Source organism: Apodemus sylvaticus, chromosome 20, assembly GCF_947179515.1.
Source record: "Apodemus sylvaticus chromosome 20, mApoSyl1.1, whole genome shotgun sequence".
NCBI lineage: Eukaryota > Metazoa > Chordata > Mammalia > Rodentia > Muridae > Apodemus > Apodemus sylvaticus.
Window position 1 is genome coordinate 4,207,524 of NC_067491.1, and position 27,821 is coordinate 4,235,344.

General features: G+C 51.7%; 1 protein-coding gene across 3 annotated transcripts; it reads right to left on the reverse strand.

Moving 5' to 3' along the window:
* Positions 1–27,231, reverse strand: Itga7 (integrin subunit alpha 7). Of its 3 annotated transcripts, XM_052165917.1 has the most exons (26): positions 26,853–27,231; positions 21,787–21,914; positions 21,608–21,687; positions 19,991–20,246; positions 19,376–19,507; positions 19,014–19,133; positions 17,945–18,152; positions 17,648–17,841; positions 17,287–17,375; positions 17,031–17,158; positions 16,814–16,909; positions 16,612–16,673; positions 16,329–16,498; positions 15,690–15,839; positions 12,934–13,049; positions 12,163–12,355; positions 10,070–10,150; positions 9,905–9,984; positions 9,732–9,806; positions 9,487–9,589; positions 8,820–8,996; positions 8,525–8,653; positions 4,835–4,948; positions 4,527–4,625; positions 4,319–4,444; positions 1–664 (listed from the first exon to the last, which is right to left on the reverse strand). In XM_052165917.1, the coding sequence occupies exons 1-26, from the start codon at positions 27,056–27,058 to the stop codon at positions 434–436; spliced, it is 3,543 nt and encodes a 1,180-aa protein (XP_052021877.1). In that variant the 5' UTR covers positions 27,059–27,231; the 3' UTR covers positions 1–433. The 3 variants fall into 3 exon arrangements, with proteins under 3 accessions (XP_052021877.1, XP_052021875.1, XP_052021876.1); XM_052165915.1 differs by lacking the exon at positions 19,014–19,133 and having other exon boundaries at positions 26,853–27,230; XM_052165916.1 differs by lacking the exon at positions 19,376–19,507 and having other exon boundaries at positions 26,853–27,229.
* Between the last annotated feature and the right edge of the window lie 590 nt (positions 27,232–27,821).

Sequence of the window (27,821 nt, forward strand, 5' to 3'; positions counted from 1 at the left end):
TAATAAATAGACAAAACCACTGGGCTGGTACAGCGCACCAAGGCCAGAGGGCAGGGAGGACTCAGGACGGAAGGGCCCTGAGACAGTGACACAATCTCTTCCCTGACCCTCGGGCTAAGGCACTTTGGGGAAGACAGGTTTTACAGGGCGGGTAAGAGGCAGCTCAGGACCCCTTCTCCCCATCCTGCATCAGGACATGCCTGCCCCTCCAGCCATGGCCTCTTATCTCACAGCATTGTACAGGGAAGATGGAGGGGTGGTTCTCACGGTGGGAGAGATCTGTGCCCCTGAGAAAGCAGAGCCTGCCGTGCTTCAGCGTGGTGCCAGCAGCCTGCTCCACTAGCTCCACCCAAGGAAGTTCTTGGGAAAATCCCATTCCCATTCATGGGAAAGGGTGGAAGGAACCCACAGGCTGGGCCTGGGACAGGAGAAGTCAGGCAGTGACCGGCACGGGATGTCCATCGGGACCCAGCTCAGGGTGCCAGTCGGCAGCTAGGATGGGGTGCGCGTCAGAGCCTTCCCACTGGGCGTTGCCCCAGTTACTCCTCTGGATGGTGCCCGTCTTCTCTTCCTTGAACTGCTGCCGGTCCTCCCGAAGGATCTTCACTGCATGGTACTGGGGGACAGTGGCCTCGGGGTGCTTCGCCCGCTTGAAGAATCCCAGCTATAAGGACACCAAGCCAGACCATGAGGAGACTGCAGAACTGAGGCCCCTGGGATCCCCTCACCATCCCTGGGCTAGAAAGAACCAGCCGAAGCAGACGTGAAGTAGGCTGGTCAGCTTCGGGCACGGTGGGCAGCCCCCAACTTGCTACCATCACTACCAGGGTCCAAGGTTCTCATTCACAGCAAGAGGAAAGCCAGAAGGAAACCCAAGGAGCAGAACCAAAGAAATCTCCCTTGGTCCCTGGAAGAAAGGCTTGGAGCTAAATATCAGGACCTCCCAGGCCTTCCTCTCCTACTTAATCTTTAAAAACCTCAGTAGTGTCTCCCAGAATACAAGATCCAAGGGATAAATAGCCTTCTAGACCTCCTGCCCCTCCAACCTCATATGTATATACCTGTGTGCTTATATGCATTCCTTTCAGGCCAGGACCCTGCATCCATGAATACAGTAGCTTAACCCCTCACCTACCAAGGTGGTGTTAGACCCCTTGCACACTAAAGCTCAGGATAGCCAAGACTCCTGCATGCTCAGAGTGCACAGGTCTCCTTGCACAATCATCTCCGCACACTCATTCCCACAGAAAAGACATGCACGGAGCCACCCCACATGCCCACATGCTCACACGCCTAGCCTACCCACTGACTGTGCATGCTGAGCTATGTATGCTCACACTTAAATCCTTACCTTTCTAATTACTCCTTACCTCAGACACTAGGACCCGCATCTCCCTTGTACACACTTTTCTCTCTATTCTGCACATTCCTGACACGCACAGCCCTGCACATTCATGACCCACACACCCCTGGGATCTGTACATAGACTCACACACATAAGCACACAGATATACACATACGTTTGCATACACACATGCACACAGAACAGTTACCCCACAGTCCCTGGACCCCCAGCCTCCATAGCCGAGGGCTGCACAGCCAGATGGGCCCGGTGATAGTTGGTTGGAAACGATGAACTTGGACTGTTCCGCCGGAAAAAGCCACACTGGGATGTTGAAGGATAAGGGGAAAGAGGCAGAGGATGGGAAGACTGAGGAGGAAGTAGACCTTTATATCTGTTCTGTGGGAGCAGTGCATGGGAGGCCAATCCTGAAGGCATTAATCATCCCTAAGACTGGGTAAGTTCTCAACAGCATGGGTGCCACTCCAGAACCTGGCTCACTGGTGGCGCACACTTGTCAAATAGCAGGTGGGCAAGGCAGTCCACAGAGCCCCGAGGGTGTGCTGGCTTATGCACCAGCCCCACATGTGGCATGTGGCTCAGGGATGAGCCCTGGTGGAGCATGAGGTCCCCTGCACCAACCGGTGCAGTGCGCGCTTTTATGTTGAGCCAACAGGATTCTCTCACAGCTCTGTTCAAACAAGAATGGTTCCGTGTGCAGCCTGGTGTGCAGCTACCACTCAGCTCCCAGCAGTTCCCTGAGCTGGTGCCTTGATCACAGCTTCCTCCCCGGCCTTTGCTGCCACAGTGTGGATAAATCAGACCCCGCTTCCCTACTCCAGTGGCTTTATCCACCGTGGTTCTTCTGGAAGTCTCACACCCCACTCCCATCTGCCCACATCCTGATCCTACCACTTCGCCCTCTTCTAAGGCCCAGCTCTAGGGGAATACCCTCTAAAGTGTTCCTACCTCCAAGTTCCCATTGTCTCAACTCAACACCTTCCGCCTTGCCCTCAACTACAAGGCTCCCCAACTCCCACTGGACTACACAATCCTTGAGGATGAGGTCTGTACCAGAGACATCTCCAAAACATCCAGGGCAGATGGAGTTCCTGGTGTATTCAGGGTAAGTGCTCAATAGAGTTGCTAGAGATTGCAGGGGATCTTGCAAGAGGAACAGCAAAACAGCTTTAGAACTCACAGAATGCAGCCCACTGGTTAGCACAATGGCCATGAGTGTGCCTCGGAGAGGAAGAGCCCCAAGAACTATGTGTGCTGAAGACTTTAGGCTGTTTTGGACTTTTGCCCTGCTTGTTGCCCTCCTGGTCATGATCTATGAGTTGTACAAAAACTCTATGAGGATCTACAGCTTCTTCCTGGGCAGTATCATTGGCATTTACAATAATAATAATTGATCTTTTCAAAGTATTGCTGCTGGAGCAGATTAATGACTCAACCACAACTCTTAGAAAGAATTTAGAAATGTAGATTAGTGAAGTTAGGCTAAGATGCTTTAAGATGTTTTTGTTAGTAGCTTTGATATAGAAAATCTTGGGGAACAATTTAAAGTTCAGAAAGTCATACTCTTAGTAATTGAGTGAGGAACTTTTTTTTTTTTTTTGAAGTCAAAGGGTCAGAACAGTGGCAGCCAGGCTAGTACTAGCTAATGTGCCTTTCTTGCTAAAGATGGACTGGTGGTCAAGGTGATAATTAATTTCTTTTTTTTCTTTTTAAGATTTATTTATTTTATGTATGTGAGTACACTAGCTATCTTCAGACACACCAAAAGAGGGCATCAGAACCCATTACAGATGGTTGTGAGCTACCATGTGGTTGCTGGGAATTGAACTCAGGACCTCTAGAAGAGCAGTCAGTGCTCTTAACCACTGAGCCATCTCTCCAGCCCGATAATTAATTTCTTATATTCATTTTTGTTTCCTGATATGATTTAATAAAAAATTGTTGGTGAGCAGGTGTGCACCCTGAGGATTTGAAGTAGTAATGGCTGATTGTTTTTTGTATAAAAAGTTTAGATTTGTAATTCTTTTTTTTTTTTTTTTTTTTTTTTTTTTTTTTTTTTTTTTGGTTTTTTTCGAGACAGGGTTTCTCTGTATAGCCCTGGCTGTCCTAGAACTCGATTTGTGATTCTTTTAAGATTTTTTTATAAGCTTACATTTGAAGATAAATAATAATATAATTGATCCTTTTTTGTGACCACAAATTGTAGCCTCCCTGTAAGAGAGCTGGCTAATAAAACATTTTACTTGCTTAGCCTCTGTTGCTCTAATACGAGTTACTTAAACATGAACATGCATAGGGTCCTTGGGCATAATTTGCTTTTTTACTTCTAATATGTAAAACATTTAATCATGGAAGAGTATTGGGAACATTTTTTTTTACATATAACTGATTATAATTATTCACTTAAAGAAAAAAATAGAATGTAACCCCAGGGTAATTTGTATATTGTTTGAAAGATTTTGCTGGGATATATAAGCTATAGGGGAAAAAATAGTTGTTGGAGCTTGTTGGAGCCTTGCTTCAGCCACCAAGTGTGTGTGTGTGGTATGTATGCATGCATGTATGTATGTATGTATGTATATGTGTATGCATGTATGCATGTATATATCTATCTTTGTGTGTGTGTCTGTGTGCGTGTATGTGTGTATATGTATATAATTATGTATATGTGTGTGCACGTGTGTTATGTATGTATGTATGTGTGTATATATGTGTATGTGTCTGTATGTGTGTGTGCGTGTGTTTTCTCATAGCCTCAGAGAATTGTTTTACTCCCTCAGAGGAAAGTGTACTGAGTGACTAATCACTGACTCCACACCCTCCTCAACAGTGAACCTGACCTGTCCAAGCTGGCCTTTGGCAAATGCCACCCACACAGGGCTGAGTGCACGTGTGGCTGAGAGGCTATCCACCGTACTCTACGTTCACACTGGTTCCTCCCTCTCCGAGCCTCACCTTCCACAGCAGCAGGACCAGCAGGGCCAGCACCAGCAGCCCAGCCAGCACTGCCAGGAGGACGACCCACCAGGGAACTCCTTCTGCAACCACGGCCATCGGGTCCAAGTACACCATCACTGGGATCTGAGAAACAAGACGCTCAGAAGCTGCAGTGAGTGGGAAGGAGTCCCCACCGGCCACCACGGCCACCAGCCTGGCAGCTGACCACCGTAGACGCATCTCTGAGCAACAAGTTTTTGACGGAGGATTTCACTGTGATGTTGGCACGGACGATCACTTCCAGGGATTTCACAGCCATGTACTCCTAAGGGGACAGGGAAAACTCCTTCTCAGTGACCGTGTGTGTTCCCTCAACCCTTCCCAGCCACTGAGATTACAAACAGGACGGGGCCAAGGCTGAGGGCAAACTCAGCTTTACAGAGTGCTGCGCTTGGACAGGAGAGGGGAAGGAGAAGCAGACTCCAGTGGGGCCTTGTCAGAAGACACCCAGCCGGGACCCCAGTGCTGCCTCACCTCCAGAAAGGTGCTGTTCCAGAGGCGGCCCCAGACATGAAGCACGGCTGCGCGGTCAAAGCTGTAGAGTGGGCAGCTGAATACCACACACTTGGCTGTGCCCTGGGCGCAGTCCTAGGAACAAGGATAGGCAGGACCCTGAGCCAACAGGCCCGTGAGTCTGCATCTCTCCCATGCTCTCTCATCTGACCTCAGTCTCCAGGAAGTCTTTCCTAGTCAACCATCTGGCCCAAAATAATGCCTACTTCAACTCTAGACTATTTGGCTTTGAAACACATTGGAGCAGGGGGAGGGTCTTTCACTTCCTAGCAACAGGCATAGCAGCTCCCTGAGGTCATACCTACTCAACCTATTGTCTTAGTTATTAAGCACCCAGTAACTTCCAAGCACTTACCTCAGTTAAACTCCAAATTTCAAGACAGGGTCTCACTAGCCCAAGCTAGCCCCAGACTTATTCTTCTACCTTGCCCTCTACGTGCTGAGACTGCTCTGATGTAGACCACTGTGCAAAGCACCAGTGTTTCTCGGAAAAAAAAAGAAACTGAAGCTTAAGAAGGGCCACCACCAGTCTACTTCAGAGCTGGTAAAGCTATTCAGTGGTGCCAGGCATGGTGGTGTACACCTTTAATCCCAGCACCGAAGAAGCAGAGGCAGATGGATGTCTGTGAGTTTGAAGCCAGCCTGGTCTCTAAAGGACATTCCAGAACAACTAAGACTACATAATGAGACTCTGTCTCAAAAAACAAAAACAAAAACAAAAAATGGGAGAGGGGAAGAAAAACAGGAGGGGAGGGCAAGGGAGGAGAGGAGAGGGCAAGGGAGGGAAGGGGAGGGCAAAGGAGAGGAAGGGAGGGCAAAGGAGAGGAGGGGAGGGCAAAGGAGAGGAGGGGAGGGCAAAGGAGAGGAGGGGAGGGCAAAGGAGAGGAGGGGAAGGCAAAGGAGAGGAGGGGAGGGCAAAGGAGAGGAGGGGAGGGAGAGGAAGGGAGAAGAAGAGGAGGGAGGGGAGGGGAGGGGAGGAGAGAAGGCGCCAATCTAGTAGTGGAACAGATGTGAAGTCAGACTCATATTTGGCAAAGCCCACTCTAAACTTAAACTTATTGAGGGAGAGCTTGCGATGAGTTACTGGGGCCAGGGCACTCTTCTTCTTCCTTCCAAGCCTGACTTCAACCTACTTGCCTAAAAGTTACCTTTAGTTGCCATTCACAATACACACATACACACACACATATACACACATATACACATAAATACACATACATACATACATACACATATACACATACATGAACATGCACATACACACCCATACAAATACACACATGCATACATACACACACATACACATATACATGCACACACATACATGCACATACACATATGCATACACATGCATACATACATACGCACATACATACACATACACACATACACACACACACACACACACACATGCACACACAAGAGAATGGCTTGAGAGTGTTTGGAGTCTTCTTTTACGAACATGTTCTACGTGGGGAGAGTGCATGCTGCTGCACACATATGACAGTCAGAGGACAACTTTCAGGGGCTGGGTCGCTCCTTCCACCCTGTGGGTTCCAGGAATGGAACCCAAATCTTTCATCTAGGCAGCAAGCACCCTGACTCACTGAGCCATCCCCCAGCCCCTTTTTGAAATTTCTTGGTCTTCCCTTATTTTCCTACTTTGAGTAATTCAAAGCTCTTTAGTCAGCTTGTTGAAGGGCAAGGCCACCTCCTGCCTTTATTTTATATAAAAAGAATCCAAGGGATGGAGATGGCGAGGCGGCTCAGCAGTTAGAGCACTGGCTACACTTGCAGAGGGCCTGTGTTCAGTTCCCAGACGCCACATAGCAGATCACAACCGTCCATGACTCCAGTTCTAGGGGATCTGAAGCCTCCTTCCAACCTCCCATAGGCATGAGGTACACACATGATGCGTGTACATGTATGCAGGCAAAACACTCATGAACATAAGATTAATCTTCTAAAAATATTTTTAAAGAATCTGAGGGGCTGGAGAGATGGCTCAGTGGTTAAGAGCACTGACTGCTCTTCCAAAGGTCCTGAGTTCAAATCCCAGCAACCACATGGTGGCTTACAACCATCTGTAATGAGATCTGACGCCCTCTTCTGGAGTGTCTGAAGACAGCTATAGTGTATTTACATATAATAATAAATAAATCTTTTTTTAAAAAAGAATCTGAGATAATACATGAGGTAAAATGAGCCAGGAACAGGTAGAAAAATGTCACACACTTGCCCATGTGGCTTCTGAAAGAAGGCACTGTGTGCGTGTGGGTCACATACATATATATGCAGGCAAAACACTGATACACATAAAAACAGAATTACTTTTAAAAAACAGAAAAGTAAATAGTAAATAAAGCCAGGCACAGAGGCACAGGGACACATGCCTAACATTCTAGCGTCTGAGAGGAAATCAAAGGGTACAGATTGGAGGGGTGCCTGGGCTACATAACAAGACGTCCCTTCCCCTCTCAAGAGAATGAGGAACTGGGCTGTAGTTCGGCAGTTGAGTGCTTGTCTGGCATATACAAGGCCCTAGTTTGATTTCCAGTCCTTCTCAGTAAAGAGGGAACACATTGTATTTTATGGTATAATGTGCTACTTGGTTCTGAAATACAAATAAATACAAGTAATAGATAACTAGGTCTGGTGGCATGAGTTCATAATCCTAGTGCTGGGAAGGCTAAGGTAGGCTTACCATGAGTTTGAGATTCTGTTTCTAAGCTAGGCCGAGTGACACATGCTTTTAATCCCAGTGTCAGGAGGCAGAGACAAAGAAAGAGAGAGAGAACTCTTGTTTTTAAATAAAGAAATAAAAGCTTCAAAGTGCTTCTTAAGCGGGAGTCTTTCAGAGCTGCCGGCCCTGTGGAAAGGTGGACCTAGACCTCTACGAGGTCCACTTCCATATCTCATTCCACCTCCAGCTCTGGGGCCTCAACAGAGATTCCAGACGCACAGCCTCGGGTATCAAAGAGGCCTGGGTAGGCTTCTGCCCAGAGGAGGGCAGGATATGAGAGAGTACACCAACTGCTTACAGAGAACATCCAAGTATCCCCAGGGCTGTACTGCCCACCTGGTCATGCCTGGGTCACCTCCACCCACAGTGTCTCCAACTGGCATCTGTATCACAATCTTGCTGTCAACACCACCCTCGGAGGAACAAGCACAGAGCCTTCAACAAACCCAGCTAAATACCAAAACTGTGTGGGAAAACCGGAAGTGAAACTGTACAAAAAGGACAGCTTAATGAACCTCACGTGTGTGCCATAACCTTATTTATAACAGAATGCTGAGTCTGGTGACACACGCCTGTAATCCCAGCACTCAGAAAGTGCAGGCAAAAGAGTCTATCCCAACCCTTATAACATGTGATGCTTTCTACAAATGGGCAGGATCACTTGCTTGGCTACCCAGCTGGCCCTGGAGTGGGCACTGGGAGCTGCAGAGTCTGAGGTGTCAGGAACGGCCTCACGGGCACTCTCTCCCCTCCAGCTGGGATGCAGACTGTCTGGTTGACTTGTTCCTGGTGTTTGAGCACCTGGTCAGACTGACCTCCATGGAAACTCCCGGACACCCTGTGCACCTGTGACGGTCCCTCTACCGCACATGCACCCCACGGTGGCTGCTCTGCTCGCCCTGACTCACCAGAGTCACATTTCTCTTCTCGGCAGAGGACACTGGCCACCAGGATGTACTAGGCTCCACCTTCTCTGGAGGCTCCTGTGGCTCTGGCTGCCCCAGCTCTCGCCGCCTCCTGTCCCTGCTGTCCACATCCTGGACAGGGAAGAGGAAGGAGAAGAAAGGGTCCCTCCAAATGCTGCATCCGTGAGATGGCATCTCCGCACCACCACCCACACAGACACCGCTGCTGCATGCCTTTCCTCCCAATCCTGCCCCACCCCCACCCCAGGCTCCCACCCACCCTGCCTCCAAGCCTCACCAGGTAGAGGATGTTGGGTCTTGGGGAGCAGATCCCTCTCTTCTCAGGCCCCTGTCCGCCCTCCAGCTCCACCCGCATGGGGTACAGCAGCCACTTTCCATTGGCGATCTCGTGGGGCCACATGATGTTGAGGAAGGCAGAGCCCAGAGTGTTGAGCGACTGGCCTTGGTTGGAGACCTAGAGGCCAAAAGCCGCGTGAGGAAATGAAGCTCAGACACAGCACAGAGAGGGGAGCAAGGCTGAGGGGAGGAGCCCAGGAAACACAGCATCACCGAAGCCGCGCAATCTAGCTCAGGCGCCATTCCCTCCTCATACCAAACCTAGGCAGAGCTGAGCATGTGCGAGAGGGTCTAGGTCAAGCTAGGGTGAGGTATTAAGGAAAGGTATAAACTCTGCCCAAGCCCCCATTCCAGCTGGGCCCTGAGCAGAGGGACTTCCCTGTGTTCCCAGGGCCTCTCGGAACTGCAGGGGAGCTGGCCTGTCCAGAGAACTCCCTGAGACCCCTGCACCAGCACGTTCTGAGTGCTGTCTACCCTGTGCGGAAGCGCTGGAGCCCCAGGACCACCATGTGGGAAAGAGCCCATACCTCAAGACACATTTCAACAGCCTATTCTCTGTACCAAGAAGAAAGGAGGCTGAGGAGGGGGCCCCCCAAGCGGACGCTTACCGTGACCTCATACTTGACCTTGCTGCCCACATCCCTCTCAGACCGCATAGCACTTTCGCCCTTCACCGTGCCAGAGAAGAAGAGTTGCTGGGGAGTGGCCACCCTGGTGGTCGAGGAACAAGAAGAAGGGATAAAGAGGCCCGGAGTCCAGCCAAACGGAGTCAGGAAGGTCAGGACAGGTGAGGCAGAGCTCAAACCAGGGATCCGGAGGACTCGGCCGAGCGGCCCACACAAGCAACGCTTACCCCGAAATGGACAGCGGCAATTCGATGAAGACATGAGCGCGAACGAAGACCGGATGCAGCTCCTGCTCACTGATCCTGGCGTGTGGGCATAGACATGTGTGGGCAGTTGGCACAGTAACCACCATGAGGCACTCGAAGCCTTTCTAAGTGACCCGACCTGCCCCCAGGCTTACGTGGCTAACAGCAATTCCACCTCCAGCTCTGTGGTCTCGATAGTGATTCCAGAGGTGCTGAGGATGAGGTAAAAGGTGACCTGCCCGGTGCAGAACGACAGGGGAGTCAGGGGAGGGCTGGGTCATAAGCACGGGACACTCAAGGCACACACCAGACATGCCAACCTGAGCGCCTCTCTTCATAGGGTTCCCCAGCTCACACTCGACATGAGAGGCATTCTCATTGGACAGGCAGAGCGGCTTCTCCTGGATGGCGGAGGGAAGGATAGGTCAGTTTACGGAAGCTCGCAAGATCTCACCGCACGTGTATACACAGTAGGGTTTTACTCAGCCACGAAGAGGAGCAAAACTGTCATCTTCAGGAAAACAGGTGGAACTGGAGATCAGCAGGTTAAGAAGAACAAGTCAGACTCAGAAAGACAAACATCACATTTCCTCTCCTATAAGAAACTTAGCTTCAATACATACATGGTGTAAAAGTGGAAGGGGAACTGTATGCGGGTGGGGGAACCTGTATAGGGAGAAACAGGGTTCTAAACTGGGGGTGAGGGAGCACAGGAAAAAATAAATAATGCATATTTTTCTTTCATATGTGGAATCCAAATATATATAAACCTATATGTGAACTCTGAGTGTGTGTGTGTGTGTGTGTGTGTGTGTGTGTGTGTGTGTGTGTGTGTAGCCCTTGGGAGGCTGAGGCAGGAGGACTGCCATAAGTTCAAGGTCAGCTTGGGCTACATAGAAAGACCTTGTCTCAAATACACATAAGGACCAAGCGTGGTGCTTGGTGGTGCACGCCTTTAACTCTACCACTCTGAAGGCAGAAGCAGGTGGATCTCTGTCAGCTGAGGCCAGCCTGCTCTATATAGCAAGTTCCAGGCCAGCCAAGGCTACATAATATATGACCCTGTCTCAAACACACACACACACACCAGAGACTATATTGGAAGGAGGAAGCAGTCTAAAGAGGAAAGTGGAAACAAGATAACAAGATAGGTTAATACTGGATGCAGAAAGACAAATATGTTTTTTCTAAGAATATACCTAAGCATGGGGGGGGGAAATATGTAGGGGGAGGAGAAAAGAGTGTGGTGGTTTGAATAAGAATGTTTCCCACAGGCTGATAGATTTGAATGTTTTGTCATTAGGAGGTGTTGCTTTGTTGGAGTGGCTGTGACCTTGTTGAAGTAGGCATGGCCTTGTTGGAGTAGGCATGGCCTTGTTGGAGTGGGTGTGGCCTTGTTGGAGTGGGCATGGTCTTGTTGGAGTGGGTGTAACCTTGTTGGAGTAGGCATGGCCTTGTTGGAGTAGGCATGGCCTTGTTGGAGTGGGCATGGCCTTGTTGGAGTGGGCATGGCCTTGTTGAAGTAGGCATGGCCTTGTTGGAGTAGGCATGGCCTTGTTGGAGTGGGTGTGGCCTTGTTGGAGTGGGCATGGCCTTGTTGGAGTGGGTGTAACCTTGTTGGAGTAGGCATGGCCTTGTTGGAGTAGGCATGGCCTTGTTGGAGTAGGCATGGCCTTGTTGGAGTAGGCATGGCCTTGTTGAAGTAGGCATGGCCTTGTTGGAGTGGGCATGGTCTTGTTGGAGTGGGCGTGGCCTTGTTGGAGTGGGTGTGGCCTTGTTGGAGGGGTTGTGGCCTTGTTGGGATGGATGTGGCCTTGTTGGAGTAAGTGCACCACTGGGCTTTGGGGTTTCAAATGCTCAATCTAGGCCCAGTCTCTCTCCCTTCCTGCTGCCTGCCAAAATGTAGACTCTCCTCTACCTCTGCAGCACATCTGCCTGCGTGCTATCATGCTTCCCACTGTGACAATAATGGTCTAAACCACCAAGCCTGGAAGCCAGTCCCAATTAAGTGCTTTCCTATATAAGAGTTACCCATGGCGAGGGCCGGGTGTGTTAGCGCATGCCTTTAAACCCAGCGACTTGGAGGCAGAGGCAGATGGATCTCTGTGAGTTCAAGGCCCGTCTCATCTACAAATTGAGTTCTATTACAGCCAGGGCTGTTACACAGAGAAACCCTGTCTCTGGGGGCAGTGGGAGGAAGAGTTGCCATGGTGACAGTGTCTCTTCACGGCAATGGAACGATGGCTAAGAGAGAGTATTGGGAGTGATTAGGACCAGATAAGCACACTGAAATACAGGTTTGAAAACATCATAATAGGACTCATAACTAACAAAAAAATTCTCTGAAAAGAAATAACAAAAGCAAAAAAAAATTAAAGGACCCCACCCACCGTGCCCTGGCCCAGGCTCTTACCACAGAGTCCAGAGCGCGGACCCCTGAGTAGCGCAGAGAGGCTGGGAGGGTGACCAGGAGCTGGGCTTCGTGGGCGTCATCCCCATCCGCCTGAGGCCGCTCCAGGTCAGAGGGCAGGTTGGTGACCGTCAGCTCCAGGCCTATGAACGGCTGCCCGCTCAGTGCAAACAGGGCAGTCCTTCCATCCAGATCCCTGCAGGACGGGACACAACTCACTGTAGAGTCTGGGCCCCTCACCGCCTCTCCTCCCACTCCAGGGTCCCCCGAGCCACAAGCCAACTCTGTCCGTGCAGCTCCATCCTTCGTTCCTTATGCTAAGTCCACCACTTGCTGACCTTGTTTAAACAGCAAGATCTCCGGGCCTCTGCTCCCCATTCACAACATGGAGACAGCCATCCCTACCTCACAGAGGAGTGTGCAACAAAGTGTCCACTAAACATGCCGCATTGCCGGGCGGTGGTGGCACACGCCTGTAACCCCAGCACTCTGGGAGGCAGAGGCAGGCGGATTTCTGAGTTCGAGGCCAGCCTGGTCTACAGAGTGAGTTCCAGGACAGCCAGGGCTACACAGAGAAACTCTGTCTCAAAACAACAACAACAACAACAACAACAACAAAAAGAAGTGGCATTATACAGACTAGGACACTATCTCTAGAATAGGTCCAGACTAGGACACTATGGCCACACCCTGACCCTTAGTCTTCCCTGTCAGGGCCTCTGCCTGGCCACTCTCAGCCCTCCTCCTCAACAAAAGCCCCTCCACCCTTCTCACATGGGCAGAGCCTGGAACTCCGTGTCGCTGATCCGGGAACAGAACTGGGCCTGCTCCAGCTGGAGGTTGCTCTGACAGATCTTATCTTCCCCGCAGCCTTGCTTCAGGAAGTGGATCTAGGGGAGTGTTCGGGAGAAGATCATCGCTAAGGTTGAGGCAGGGGTCAACTATGTCACCAAGGCATATATATGGTGGCTTGGGGAAACATGGGATTAAACAACTCCAGAACTGCCACTTAGTAGCTGTGCGACACTGAGCTGGCCTCTTAACCTCTCTGATTGTAAAGAGAGTACTGCCATGCTGCTGTACCAATCAGCCGGCCCATAGGCAGACTGTACAAACTAAACGGCAGACACTGAAAACAGGGAAGGGCACCATCACTGGGCTGCCGAGAGAACCACGCAAGGAGCTGCACGCTGCCGCTTCCGGTGAAGAATTTAATGCAAGGTAGTTTAAGAGCTCTGATGTCCATCTCAGAAGACAGCAGCCCTCATTATCCTAAGACCTGAGTGACTACAGGGGGTAGAGGAGCAGGAGCACTGTGCCCTCACACTGGAGCACTGTGCCCTCACACTGGAGCACTGTCCTCTCACACTAGGAGCACTGTGCCCTCACACTGGAGCACTGTGCCCTCACACTGGAGCACTGTCCTCTCACACTAGGAGCACTGTGCCCTCACACTGGAGCACTGTGCCCTCACACTGGAGCACTGTCCTCTCACACTAGGAGCACTGTGCCCTCACACTGGAGCACTGTGCTCTCATACTAGGAGCACTGTCCTCTCACACTAGGAGCGCTGTCCTCTCACACTAGGAGCACTGTCTTCTCACACTAGGAGCACTGTCCTCTCACACTAGGAGCACTGTGCTCTCATACTAGGAGCACTGTCCTCTCACACTAGGAGCGCTGTCCTCTCACACTAGGAGCACTGTCTTCTCACACTAGGAGCACTGTGCTCTCATACTAGGAGCGCTGTCCTCTCACACTAGGAGCGCTGTCCTCTCACACTGGAGCACTGTACTCTCACACTGGAGCACTGTGCTCTCATACTAGGAGCACTGTCCTCTCACACTAGGAGCACTGTGCTCTCATACTAGGAGCACTGTCCTCTCACACTAGGAGCACTGTCCTCTCACACTAGGAGCACTGTCTTCTCACACTAGGAGCACTGTCCTCTCACACTAGGAGCACTGTGCTCTCATACTAGGAGCACTGTCCTCTCACACTAGGAGCGCTGTCCTCTCACACTGGAGCACTGTACTCTCACACTGGAGCACTGTGCTCTCATACTAGGAGCACTGTCCTCTCACACTAGGAGCACTGTGCTCTCATACTAGGAGCACTGTCCTCTCACACTAGGAGCACTGTCCTCTCACACTAGGAGCACTGTCTTCTCACACTAGGAGCACTGTCCTCTCACACTAGGAGCACTGTGCTCTCATACTAGGAGCACTGTCCTCTCACACTAGGAGCGCTGTCCTCTCACACTGGAGCACTGTACTCTCACACTGGAGCACTGTGCTCTCATACTAGGAGCGCTGTCCTCTCACACTAGGAGCGCTGTCCTCTCACACTGGAGCACTGTACTCTCACACTGGAGCACTGTGCTCTCATACTAGGAGCACTGTCATCTCACACTGGGGGCACTGTCCTCTCACACTGGAGCACTGTGTTCTCATACTAGGAGCACTGTCCTCTCACACTAGGAGCACTGTGCTCTCATACTAGGAGCACTGTCCTCTCACACTAGGAGCACTGTCCTCTCACACTAGGAGCACTGTCTTCTCACACTAGGAGCACTGTCCTCTCACACTAGGAGCACTGTGCTCTCATACTAGGAGCACTGTCCTCTCACACTAGGAGCGCTGTCCTCTCACACTGGAGCACTGTACTCTCACACTGGAGCACTGTGCTCTCATACTAGGAGCACTGTCATCTCACACTGGGGGCACTGTCCTCTCACACTGGAGCACTGTCCTCTCACACTAGGAGCACTGTCCTCTCACACTAGGAGCGCTGTCTTCTCACACTAGGAGCACTGTCCTCTCACACTAGGAGCACTGTCCTCTCACACTAGGAGCGCTGTCCTCTCACACTGGAGCACTGTCCTCTCACACTAGGAGCACTGTCTTCTCACACTAGGAGCACTGTCCTCTCACACTAGGAGCACTGTCCTCTCACACTAGGAGCGCTGTCCTCTCACACTGGAGCACTGTACTCTCACACTGGAGCACTGTGCTCTCATACTAGGAGCACTGTCCTCTCACACTAGGAGCACTGTGCTCTCACACTAGGAGCGCTGTCCTCTCACACTAGGAGCGCTGTCCTCTCACACTGGAGCACTGTACTCTCACACTGGAGCACTGTGCTCTCATACTAGGAGCACTGTCCTCTCACACTGGAGCACTGTGCTCTCATACTAGGAGCACTGTCATCTCACACTGGGGGCACTGTCCTCTCACACTGGAGCACTGTCCTCTCACACTAGGAGCACTGTCCTCTCACACTAGGAGTGCTATCCTCTCACACTGGAGCACTGTCCTCTCATACTGGAGCACTGTCCTCTCACACTAGGAGCACTGTCTTCTCACACTAGGAGCACGTGGTCATTTTGAGCCATTTTGTCTTTAAGGAATCATATCACCTATATATATTAGACTGTACTGCATGTAAAAGAGCTTTGCGAGCTGTGAGCGGGTGTCACAGTAGAGACATCAGGACCACTGTCCCTCCAGCCCCATGTCCTTCATGCTCACCTCAGTCCTCTGGGTGCTGGGCTGGTGAGCATTGAGGATGGGAGCCACAGGGGGTAGCCCCTGGCCAGGCGCTTGCCTCCGTAACCGAGGGGTTTGCAGACCATATGACAGGGTCACCACAATGGCCCGTAGCTTGTCTTTGACGTTTTCCTGGAAGGGAAAGATCGTTTCTCACTGGAACAACCCCCAAGTCCCAGCCCCGACGAAGGTCCCACACCAGTACACTAAGACTGAGCTTAAAGAAATCGAGGGATTTCTTTAAGCAGTGGTGGCGCACGCCTTTAATCCCAGCACTCTGGGAGGCAGAGACAGGCAGATTTCTGAGTTCAAGGCCAGCCTGGTCTACAGAGTGAGTTCCAGGACAGCCAGGGCTATACAGAGAAACCCTGTCTCAAAAAAACCAAATCCAAAAAAACCAAAAAACGAAAAAAATAAATAAATAAAATAAAAAGTTCCAGGATGCGCCATTAAATTAAAAAAAAAAAAAAAAAAAAAAAAAAAAAAAAAAAAAAGGTATTGAGGCCAAAAGTGGGTAGAAAGGAGCTCAAAAGGAAAGCTCTGGGTTCCCAGGGGCTGAAGAGATGCTTTCAGCGAGGCGTGGGTTCTGCAGAAGAGCAAAGACCGGAAGTCAGCGGCTACCTGCAGCTGGAACACAGTGTCTCCACAGACTCGGTCATGTTGGTGCTTCAACCACACGGTGCCTGAGGACTGATGCTTGAGGTCCTCCGGGCCTCGGCTCAGGAAAGTCACACGTGGAACCTGGCCCCGGAGCCTCCGGTCCGTGTCCCCATCTAACATATAATCCAGGACTGTGGCATGGAGGGAGAAGAGGGAAGGGAGTGGGCTGAAGACTGTGTTCCCACGGTGCCCGCCTCTCCACCCTGGAGGCCACGGGGGTGAGCAGTGGGTGGAGTCTACTCACCCACACTAGGGCTGTAGCTGCTGGGCACAGCAACATAGCTGAAACAGATCTTTACGGACACACTGTGGGGCAAAGGGAGGTTCCTGAGCAAACAAGACCCCAAACCCCACTTCTGCCACTGCCCAGATGCAAACTAGCAAAGAGAGGCAGGGAAAGCCACCATGGGCAGCCTCCTCGGCCCTCCCTTCCAATCTCTCCTCACCAGACCAGGCGTCCATCGGCACAGGTGGGCTGTTCCAGATCGATGGCTCTTGGATCGATGAAGATCTCTTGGGAGACATGTAGAACAGGTCTGGCCCTGGGCATAGAGAGTTCGTTGGGTGGGAAAGGAGAGACTGTGAGGCTAGGGACACTGCAGGGTCTGGTGTGAGACTGGAATGAGGTCACACCTGCGGGGTGGGGTTGACCTGGAGGCTCACCTGAACAGAGCAGCAGTGTCAGCCAGGGAGCCCACAAGCAGGTCTGGGTAGTGATTTCCATCCACATCCAGGCCACCCGACAGGGAGTAACCAAAGCTCTTGATGCCCACCGCCTCGCCCTCCAGCACCTGGAGACAGGCACTGACTGAGACCTGCCTCAGTCAGCTGAGTCCCATCTCTCCCAATCCTCTCTCCCCTGCCTCTGCACCTCTTACCGCACCCAGGACCATCTCCTCACAGCAATGGCGCCCCTCACCTGTGAAGGTTTGATGACCACCCCCAGGCCGCTCCCATGGTAGATAAAGACTTTCCCGTCTCCATCAAAGGGGGCTCCCACAGCAATGTCTGGGGACACAGAAAAGGGTTTATGGGCTGTATGATAGATAGACAGGGACAGGGTCCATCCCCAATTTCCCTTGTTCAGTCCTGTAGAATATGTTTCCAGTTTCATTGAGAAGATACACACATCATTTTAAAATCCTCTTAGCCACTCTCTCCAGATAATACTAGCTCAACTTGCCTGAGTTTAAAAAAAAAAATCTATCTCCTGATCTCTGAGGGATACTATTACATTCTCAGCCCCTCCCCACAGTGAGCTTTCCTAATCCCAGTCAAACCTGGGAAGCCATCTTGGTTGAGGTCCCCCAGTACAGCCAAACTGATCCCAAACATGGAGTCAGGGGAGCCACAGAGTCGGAGAGGAGAGATGTCTGCCCAGCGGCCATCCCGGTTCACGTACACATACACAGCACCTCCCAGCTCTTCTTGGCGTTCAAAGAAGTATGGGGCACCCACAATCAGGTCTGCCCAGCTGTGGAGGAAGGAGACAGTATGGAGCCCTCCAAACCAAGGGACCCAGGTCAGAGTGCAGAAGCCGCTCCCCGACCCAGGGTCGCACCCCTGTCCCCTCTCACCCATCATTGTTGAGATCAGTCACAGCCAGTGAATAGCCGAAGCCAGAGGTCAGGCGCTCCCCAGACAGCACAAACTCAGGTATCAGGCGGCTGGCGCTATCCTTGCGCAGAATGACCACAGCCCCTTTGTGGTTGGCACGGGGGGCCCCTGCCACAAAACTCAGCTCTTCTGGGCGCATGAGACCCTTCCCAGAATCGATGGAGAAACCTAGGTGAGGGAATCGCTTACTGTGAGTGATTCTCCAACACTCAAAAGCCGGGTGAGCCCCTGGAGCCACAAGGAAGAGCTGCCTCTCCCCAGTCTCCACCACTATGGCTAGACTATTCCTCCTCCCCAGCCAAGGACCTGGAAATCCTTGTAGCTGTCCTGGTCAGAGACACAGGAAATGACACAGGTGTCATGGAGCAGAAAGAAAGGCACTGACGGAAAAGTCTTGGTGACTTGGTGAGAGGGGCTGGGCATAGCAACCAGAGCCAACCATTCATGCCCAACCTGGGGAACTGAAGAAGAGGGAGACTCCTCCCATCTCACACACCCAGAAGGTCCACTGACATCCAATGCATCCCCTCCCCCATCTTTCCCACCCTGCCAAGGCAATCTTTACATATATAGGAGGAAGACCAGGGGTCAAAGAAGAGCTTGCTCCACCCAAATGTCTCCTGGACCTTGTCTCCTCCTTTTTGATAATGCAGAATAGGATATAAATGGCTATGAGGTGCTTACTCTAAAGGCTACAGCTTTCTCCAACCTAAGTCACCATCCACCCCTCAGAGGAACTTCCCGAGAGGTCAATACTGTCTTTCCAAGCAGGGTTGACCCTGGTCCTCTCACTCCACCTGGGTCTTCCTCCTTGGAAACCCTTTACTTACAGCCCCCAAGACTACCACCTTTGAGACCTATTCTTCTCAGGTTTGTTGATGGACCTAATTCTCTTCTGCAGTTTGTGCCCAATACATGTTTCCCTGGGCATGTGTTGGGGGAGGGCAGGGGAGGAAAGGATACTCCCTAAAGGGGAAGTGGGAAGGCCAGGGCCAAACCCCAGGGCCCAGGGCGCAGGAGCTTACAAACCTAAATAGCTATTCAAGGTCAAGTCTCCGGCTGGTCCTGTGAGCCGGTCAGCAGGGTCCAAAGTTTTATACACCAGCTGGTCAGGGTCTGAGCTATCAATGTTGGTCACAAAAAGCAACCCTGTGGGGGGCAGGTCGGGGAGAGACACCAGGGAAAGGGAGAGCAAGAGAAGACAACACAGGTACAGACAGACCCAGGTAGAAAGGGGACAAAGGAAAAGAAGAAAGCGAGAGAAACCAAGAAGCCAGTGACACAATGACAGAGACAGAGAGAGACAGAGACAGAAGGATAGGTGCATGGAGAGAGGGCAAGAGAAAGGAACAGAGGGTTAGCGTGATCCTGGACCAGGGAGAAGTCCCTACCAAGGTAGCTGTTGGCAGGGACCGGAATGAGGTGGGGGTTTTGATCCTTCTCGCCCCCCGCCTCGTAGGGCCCGTCATCCAGATGTGCCAGGTCCGACGAGCCCTGCGCACAGAGCTCCACCCTGGCCGTGCCTGCAAGGACAGTCCAGTTAGTATTCAAGGTGGGAGCAAGGTGCACCCCCCTTGGGCCAGACACTCTGCTAGACAGGCACATGGGCACCCCCCTGCAGCCCCACCTCCACCATCTCCCTAGCCCAAGCTTCTAGGGGTCCCCCAAACATCACACTCACCGAGTGTCAGCTCAGCCAGTGGCAGCGTGCAGAGACGGGGATGGCAGTGTTGAGGCGTGGGCTGCTATGTTGGAGCATGCAGGCCCCGGGCCAGCCGTGCGTGTGGGAGCTCATGCCAACATGTAGATAAACACATGGCCATGCGATGGAGAACAAGTACCCCCGTTCATTTACGTGCTAGCGTAATGGACGTGGAAGGCGTGACAGGCAATGCCCCAGGTCAACTTGTGGTCATGCTTGGTCCGAGGCTCCCAGCAATGGATCCCATCTCTGAGGTAAGAGGAGGTTTTGGTCTCCTCTCCACCCTCCCCAGTGAGTGACTCACCCTTCCAGTTGTAGGTTCCTGGAGCCCCAAAAATGAGGTAGTGGCTGTCGGGGGAGAAGGTGGCAGCTGTGCCCTGCTGGCAGAATCCAAACTGTTCATGGCCCTGGGGGCGTCCCTCACAGAACTTCCACTCCCCACCATCCAGCTCATCACGGATGGCCAGGTCCTGGCTTAGCACAAAGCAGCGACCAATCACATCCCGGGTCTCCAAAACCTGGTCCACTCTCTGTCGAGACTCATATCGGTGTGCACACGTCTGTGAGAGTAGAAGAACAGGTCATTTCCTGTTTACCAGGGACCTAGATGTTGCTAATATGCAGTCTTATGGCAGACACAACCATGCAAGTGTGTACGTATGCACATGTGCACGCACACAAACACACAAACACACAAACACACAAACACACACACACACACACACACACACACCCCCTGCCAATATCACTGACGCACCATCCCCACCCAGTGTGAAGTCTTTATCTTGTATCCTATCTGTAGCTCCTTAAAGGAAGATGGCTTTGTCCTACATTTCTCCTGGATACTCTCAAACACATAATTAACAGCACATAAAACGTGTGCTTCCCTGATCATGTAACAATTTTGCAACATGCTAAGTTTGGTGTATAAGTTTGGGGTGTGTGTGTGTGTGTGTTGATTCAGATATGTGCAGGTGTACATGTATGCCAGTGTATGTCAGTGTACAGATACATATGCCAGATGCTTGTGGAAATTAGGAGACAACCTTAGGTGTCATTCTTCAAAAGCTGTTCAGTCTCTCACTGGCACCAGGGCCCTGGCAAATGGGCTAGACTGGCCGGCCAGTAAGCCCCAGGGATCCTCCAGGCTCAGCCTCCCTAATATAGAGTTTACAAACACAACCTCCACATGTTGCTTTTTTATGTGGATTCTAGGAATCCAACTCAGATGCCCATGCTTGCAAAGCAAACACTTTGCTGAGTCCCCATTCTTTGTCCCCAGCCTTTGTAAGGCATCCCCTGTGAAAAGGACATACCCTAATACCTCTCCTCTGAGGACTACCAATTTTCAGAAGCACGGCTCAGACTACCATGCCTGCAGAAGTCCCTTTTCCTACCCTTCCTTTGGACTTGTGAACTGGAAACTAGACCATTTAGTTAACGTTAGTTATATTCAGCCTCATGGTGATAATTGTGTTTCTATGGATGTTAGAGACACAAAGAAAAAAGAAAGAGAGAAAGAGAGAGAAATCATGATTAAAAGGCATGAGGCCACACAACTTAAATCACAGCCCTCAGGAAGCAGAGGCAGGAAGATATCCAAGGCCAGAGGGAATTTCCATAGCTGTTTGGCAAGGCCCAGACCTCCACTGTATTCACCAGTCCTCTCTCAGAAACTAGCATAATGCCTGAAAATAAGAAAATGGTTGCAGTGCTATGATAAATGTATAGGTGATTAGATTAAGTCATAGATGAATATTTTTAAATAGATAAGGAACGGGACCATCTCTTTTGTGTATCACCCAGTGGTTCGGGAACCCTACCATGTGCCCAGTTAGTATTCTGAAGGTGCTCCTATGCAAATGAACACAAGGTGCACACGTCAACATCACTGTGCACTGCCGCAGGGAGGATTACTCACAACGATCTTGCCCCCGGGTCCCTGGCTCCGGACACTGACTCCCAGCCACTGGTTCTCCTTGCTCTCCTTCTGCACATTGGCTGAGGCAAGACACTGAGACTCAGGGAAGGACACAGGAGACAACATCCCGCCCTCCCCTCTTCACACACAGCCCCCACTCCACGCTCCCAAGGCCACACCTCCCCTGTCGATGTCTACTCTGTAGCAGTCTGTCTCCTCTAGGCTCAGGGGACAAGCAAAGAGGCCTCCGGTGCGATTTGCCTGCTGTCCAGGAAGAGCCAGCGCCTGGGGAGCGCCCACCAGCAGCCTGTAGGATGGAACAAGGGCTAGAGTCAGTCAGAGTGTTCCAGCTACCCTGGAGCCTTCCTGGCCCCAACTCCTCAGCACCAAGCAGAGTGTTCAATACTAAAGAAAAAATAAATAAATAAAAGTCATTTTCCTCAAGTTCTGGCAAGGACAGGTTAACAGACCTGAGCCTACAATCTAGTCACATGCCTACTTACACTTCATAAAGAGCCAACAGGAGCTGGAGAGATGGCTCAGCGGTTAAGAACACTCACTCCCCTTCCAGAGGTGCTGAGTTCAATTCCCAGCAACCACATGGTGGCTCACGACCATCTATCTGTAATGGGGTCCGATGCCCCCTTCTGGAGTGTCTGAAGACAGCTACAGTGTGCTCACATACATTAAATAAATAAATCTCTTTAAAAGGAGCCAACAGAATGGGTGGATACACACATAGGAACACGCATGCCAGCCAGAGGCGCCTGCCAGCATTGCCGGCCTGAGAACTGCCGTCCGTCCGCAGCACCTGTTCCCGACCGACTCCCCCACCCCCTACTTGGCCCCAGCCTCAGACTCTGCCCTCCTCCCTAACCCTGGTGCAGTTGAAACTCTGCCAGAATGGCAAGAATGCCTGGAACAAGAGCCACAGGCACACAGACTGTCACCACAGTGGCTGGGGGACAGGCGAGAGGCTAGACGTGCTGCCCCTTCGCCACGTGACCCAAACGCAAGCGCACTGGCGCAGAAGGGTTTCTCATAGCCTCTAACCTCCCCTGAGTTCCTCCCCACATCCAGAATCCCCTTTCCGTCCGACCTTCCCCTTCATCCACAGCTTTTTCTTCCCGTCTCCCTCCACCCCTACCCAGTCCTCTCCCTCTGCCTTTTTCTCAGCTACAACTTTCTTGGCAGAACAATTTTCCACGATTACAGCCAAAGCGTCTTCCCCAGAGGGGGACTGTGCTGGGAATGGAGGCTGCCTGGGTCCCCCAGGACTGGACCCCAAAGCCAGGAGTGACCGGGAAGTAAAATGAAGTAACTGATACCCAGATGGCTAACAGAGATCCTTCTCTTCAGGAAAAGGCTCAAGAATGGCAGGCAGCAGGACGAGCCTCAAGGCCTGTCTCCCACACTCTCCCATGTCCCGTCCTGGGGGTGAGGCCCACAACTGTCGGACAGTATTACCGACAGGCATCTGTGGGGCACTGCGCCAGACCGTGTAGGGCGAGGAGAAAGGTTCCCACAACTCCTGCTGTCTCCTAGCAGCTGTCATCCCGTATCAGAGGCACTGTCAAGAGGGGGTCAGGGGAGCACGCAGCGGGAAGCACGGTTCAGCAGTCGAGACCGCTGCTTCTGCAGAGGACCTGGATTCCATTCCCAGCGCCCACCCCAGGTAATGTAATGTCAGTTGCAAAAGAGTCAACACCTTCTTATGACCTCTGTGCACATCAGTTTATATGGGCACAAGGAACACACACAAACACATACATAAAAAATTAAAAATAGGTCTTTTAATAGGAGGGAAGAGGGACCGTAGATATAACCTAATAGCCAAGAGCAGTTGTAGGCCATATGTGGTGGTGCGCATGTTAATCCCAGCACTCTGTAGGCTGATGCAGGGGGATCTCCATGAGCTCAAGGCCAGCCTGTTCTACAAAGAATGGCCAGGGCTACACAGAAAAAACCTGTCTCAAAAAATAAATGATAGAGCTGGAGGGATGGTTTAGCAGTTAAGAGCACCTACTGCTCTTCCAGAGGTCCTGAGTTCAATTCCCAGCAACCACGTGGCTCACAACCATCTGTAATGGGTTCCGATGCCCTCTTCTAGTGTGTCTGAAGACAGCAATGGTGTACTCATATACGTAAAATAAATAAATCTCTAAAACAAATATTTTTTAAAAAAATAAATGAATGAATGATAGATGATAGATCAATAAAAATAAATAAATAAACAAAACACGTGTTGCTCCTGCAGAGGACTGGGTTTTGTTCCCAGCACCCGCACATTGGCTCACAGTACTTAAGTCCAGTTCCAGGGGATCTGACACCCTCTTCTGGTCTTCAGAGACACCATGCACACGCATGCAGTACACAAACATGCACCAGCAAAATATGCATAGGTATAAAGCAAAATAAAATCTTTGTAGAATGGAGGGAAGCGGAAGATAGATGGTGTACATTCATCATTCATTTCACAACCGTTACCAATGCCCCATTATGCATCAAGGTCTAGGTCAGGCACTGGTAAGATGAGGAAGGGGTGTTTATTCAGCACCTAGGTCAGGCCCTGGGCTAGGCGTGGAAGTGGAGGAATTACCCTTTAGCACTCGCCACTTGGATTCCTAGGGGAGGAGCCATGAGCATTCTCCCACAATCCTATAAGATAAGAACTCTTCTCTCCCAGAGGAGCGACCTCATTCACAGACTTTAAGCAGCCTGCCTCGTTTACAACCACATCTGCCTAATTACTTGGTCAGTCATTGCCTGGCCTGTTGCCAGAAGAGGAAGCAGAAAAGGAGAAAATGACACCCTAGGAAATATAGGTGATGTGCCCGGAGCAAACAAACCCAGCCCTCAAGGTCCGCAGTGTGCCAACCTGCAAATGCAGAGAACATCTTCTGTTACGGGGGTCTGGGGAGAGGGGAGGGTCTGCCTAATCGGTCTTTGTATACTTGTCCCCCCATAGGAAGTGCCAGTTTGCTGAGCCTTTTGTGGAGTCACAGAGACACCCAGGGCCTCCACTGCTTAGTGCCTGGATGCACAGTCAGAGAAGCAGAAGTGTATGTGTTCAAAGTTCACAACTCCTCTAAAGATCAAGTGAGAGAAGGAACAGAGATGCTCGCATGGGCAGAAGCTAAGGGACCGATCTTACTCCTGGAAGAAAGAGCCCAACCAGGTCCTCCTGGGATAAGAGCACCCCTTCACCTCTGCCCCAGCCACACTCCGCCTCATGGCTTCAGCCCAGGAGCCCAACAACCTCAGGCCTTCAGACAGAACAGTCACCAAAGCTTCAGTGACTGCAAGGGGCAGGGGTGGGCTGTGGGTGATGTTGGCTGCCGAGTACAGCGAGTAGTAGCACACTAATACTGCACTAATACTGCACTAATACTGTACTGATACTGTACTGATACTGTATGCTACCAGAGCTTCAGCCCCAGACCAGCCCCTCCCTGACCTAGTGCAGTCTGAGTGGCCCTCTGGGAAAACTTCACGTCCAGAAAGGCTGGCTCAGCCTGGGGTCCCTCCAGCCAAGCCTCTGGATCCAAGATGCTGTAAAGCTGTTCTCAGGCTCTGTGGATCCCAACACAAGGACTTCCAGAACAGCAAGCACTTTCACTCACTGAAGGCCTTGTGCTATCGAACAATACGATGGGATCGTGATATTGTTTGCTTCCGTTTTACAGTTGATAGGAACAGATGAGGCGGCAAACGCGGAGCAAAGAAGTTAGAACTGAAAACAAACGAGTCTTCCCATCAGTGCTCAAGAGGGCTACAGCTAGAGAGAGGGACCAAACAAGGTGGCAGCTTCTCAGTCAGCACAATGCCCCCTGCTGGAGCGAATGGGGCCAGACAGTCAGGTCCCTCTGAGAATACCCCTAGCTTGGCTCTGGGAGACAGAATCAGGGGCCACCTTTAGAGAAGGGGAAAATGACAAGAGACCATGCTATTAAAAATAACCTAGAATTTGCCTGGAAATAACTCAGAGAGTTCGGCATGTCCTAAAAAGGCCTCCAGGCCTGGAACTCTAACAGATGGGGGAAGGAGGGGGAGGGAGGGAGAGCTGAAGCCTGCTACTGGCCAGAGACATCGGTTTTCTATCTTTCCCAAAGGTTTAGACAGCAGACCCTCGTCCCAGATGACAGGAATAATGGAAGGAGAAAGATTAAAGCTACCCCCACCTCCTGTGAGTGAAGAGAAATAAGCTCTTGTCTCTGTCTCCTGCCCCCAGACCAAGGAAAAGACAGTCCCCAAGGACAGCATCGATCCCAGTAATGGACACTTAAATGTGACTTATGCATTGGCCATGGGTGGAAAAGCCCTTTGGCGGGAGGGGGTGGGAAGCGTTCTTCCTATTCTCACCTCCTGCCACATGTAGTAAGAACCAAGGGTATGAAAACACAACCAGCTGCAAAGGGTCCTGAAAAAGATGACAGTTATCCCCCAGTCTCTCTGCTTCCTGGTCTTTCCCTACTGCTGAGATTTCTGGGGTTGTAAAATTCCTGAGGAGGAAAGGAAGCAGCCTGGCATCTTTGCTGGATCTTGCCGCTGCCTCTGCCTCTGCTGCTGCTGCTGCTGTTGCTGCTGCTGCTGCTGCCGCTGCCGCCGCCGCCGCTGCCGCTGCTGCTTCTGGTGATGGTAGTGACAGCTGCCACCATGTCTTGCTACTGCTCAGACAGTCTTTATTTTTCTGCCACTGTCTGTGACCAAACCATCCCTGCAGACCGTCAGGCCTTCTCAGCTCCTCCCTAGTCTCCCTGCTGTGTTAAGCCTCATCACTCCTGGCCTCCCATGCCCTGCAGTCCTCACGCTATCACGGTGATGCTTTGACAGCAGCTATTTCTGTTTTCTCTCCTCCTTGCCTCCTGTGGCACGTTCATCCACTCTGCCCTTGACCACCCCCTCCACCTACGCAGAGGCAGAATGCTCACCCTCCCTTCCTGGAGCAGTTGACCCCTCTGAGGTGAGAGGAGAGCCAGAGTTGCAAGGCTGAAGCAAGAATGCAAACTGAGGGGAAAGGCAGAAGGAAGAAGCTTTTGGCAAGAATGTTGCTCTCTAACTCATCCCCCAAGGCAAGACCCTGGGTCTGGGGACCAGAACACGACCATGCAATGCTTCAAGTCAGAGTGTGGAATGCCTGTGGGCAGAGTACGGTTGAAAGCCTGAGAGATGGGTAGGTGAGGAACTGGGAGAAAGGTGGCCCGAGGCTTGAGCCTGGGGACTCTGGGCGGGTACGGTGACTCACCAGCTCTGGGGTCGGGGCTGTAATTGTCGGTGCAGGGCCACCGAAAAGCCGAACAGGCTGCCAGGTTCTCCCTCCTTGCGTATGGCACCAATCACATCCAGATTGAAGGCGATGGCCTGTGGTAAGAGCAGTCCGGCGAGCAAGGAACTAAGAAGGTAGCAAATTCCGGGGGGCCGGAGGAAATCGCACCTCGGAATTACGGCCATGGGACCCACGCTCCGTATTCTCCTTGCTAGTGCGAAGAAATCGTCGCGCGCGCGGAGGCCCAGGTCTCCCCCGGGGTATTCAGGTTTCCGAAATCTAGCCGATCTTTCCGGGTCTGCCAGTCTTTCACCTCAGCACCCCTCTTCAGTCCTCCCCTCCGCTGCCCCAGGACCAGCTAAGTACAAGTACTGCACGCTGTGGGAACACCGGCTTGCACTCGGGCGCCGCCTCCGGCTCCGCCTCCTCTCTGGGACCCCGCCCCAGGTCCCGCCCCCAGCCCGCCCCCTGTCCCCAGCAGCAGCTAGAGACTCAGGCGCAAGACCCTGGGTCGGGGAAAGCCCAGACCCGCGACTCCGGCCTAGAACCCGCCCCACCCATTGTCTTGCGCCCTTCCACCCCATCCTTGCACTGCGTACTCCTTCCTTCCCCCACCCTCACCCCCAAAAGTGGAGGTTGAGCCCAGAAATGCGGAGAGAGAGGACATTAGAAAAGAAGAATCACAGAGAATGGGGATGAGGCTGAGAAGGCAGATTTGCTGAAAAAACAGAGGACGGGACAGTTCCTGGGCCTCGGTCTGGAGTGGTCCTTTACTGACTTCGTCTCCCCTGGAGTCGCACAGCGCATCTCCTACGCTGCGAGAACCAAACCGTTCCCCATGTCCTACAGCCCACAGATAACGAAGGCAATGTTAGCAAGTCACAAACAACTTCAGCATTCAGAGGACGAGAAAAAAGTAAAGGCACAGAAAACACTCAGCAGGTGCAG

Coding starts and splice junctions, on each gene's coding strand:
- Itga7 (XM_052165917.1), bottom strand. CDS start 27,058: ATGGCCGTAATTCCGAGGTGCGATTTCCTCCGGCCCCCCGGAATTTGC. Junction 20,247..21,607: donor GACCCGGGGGCAAGATCGTT/GTGAGTAATCCT, acceptor CTACTCTCACAG/ACGTGTGCACACCGATATGA. Junction 4,949..8,524: donor AGAAGAGAAATGTGACTCTG/GTGAGTCAGGGC, acceptor CCTTGTTCCTAG/GACTGCGCCCAGGGCACAGC.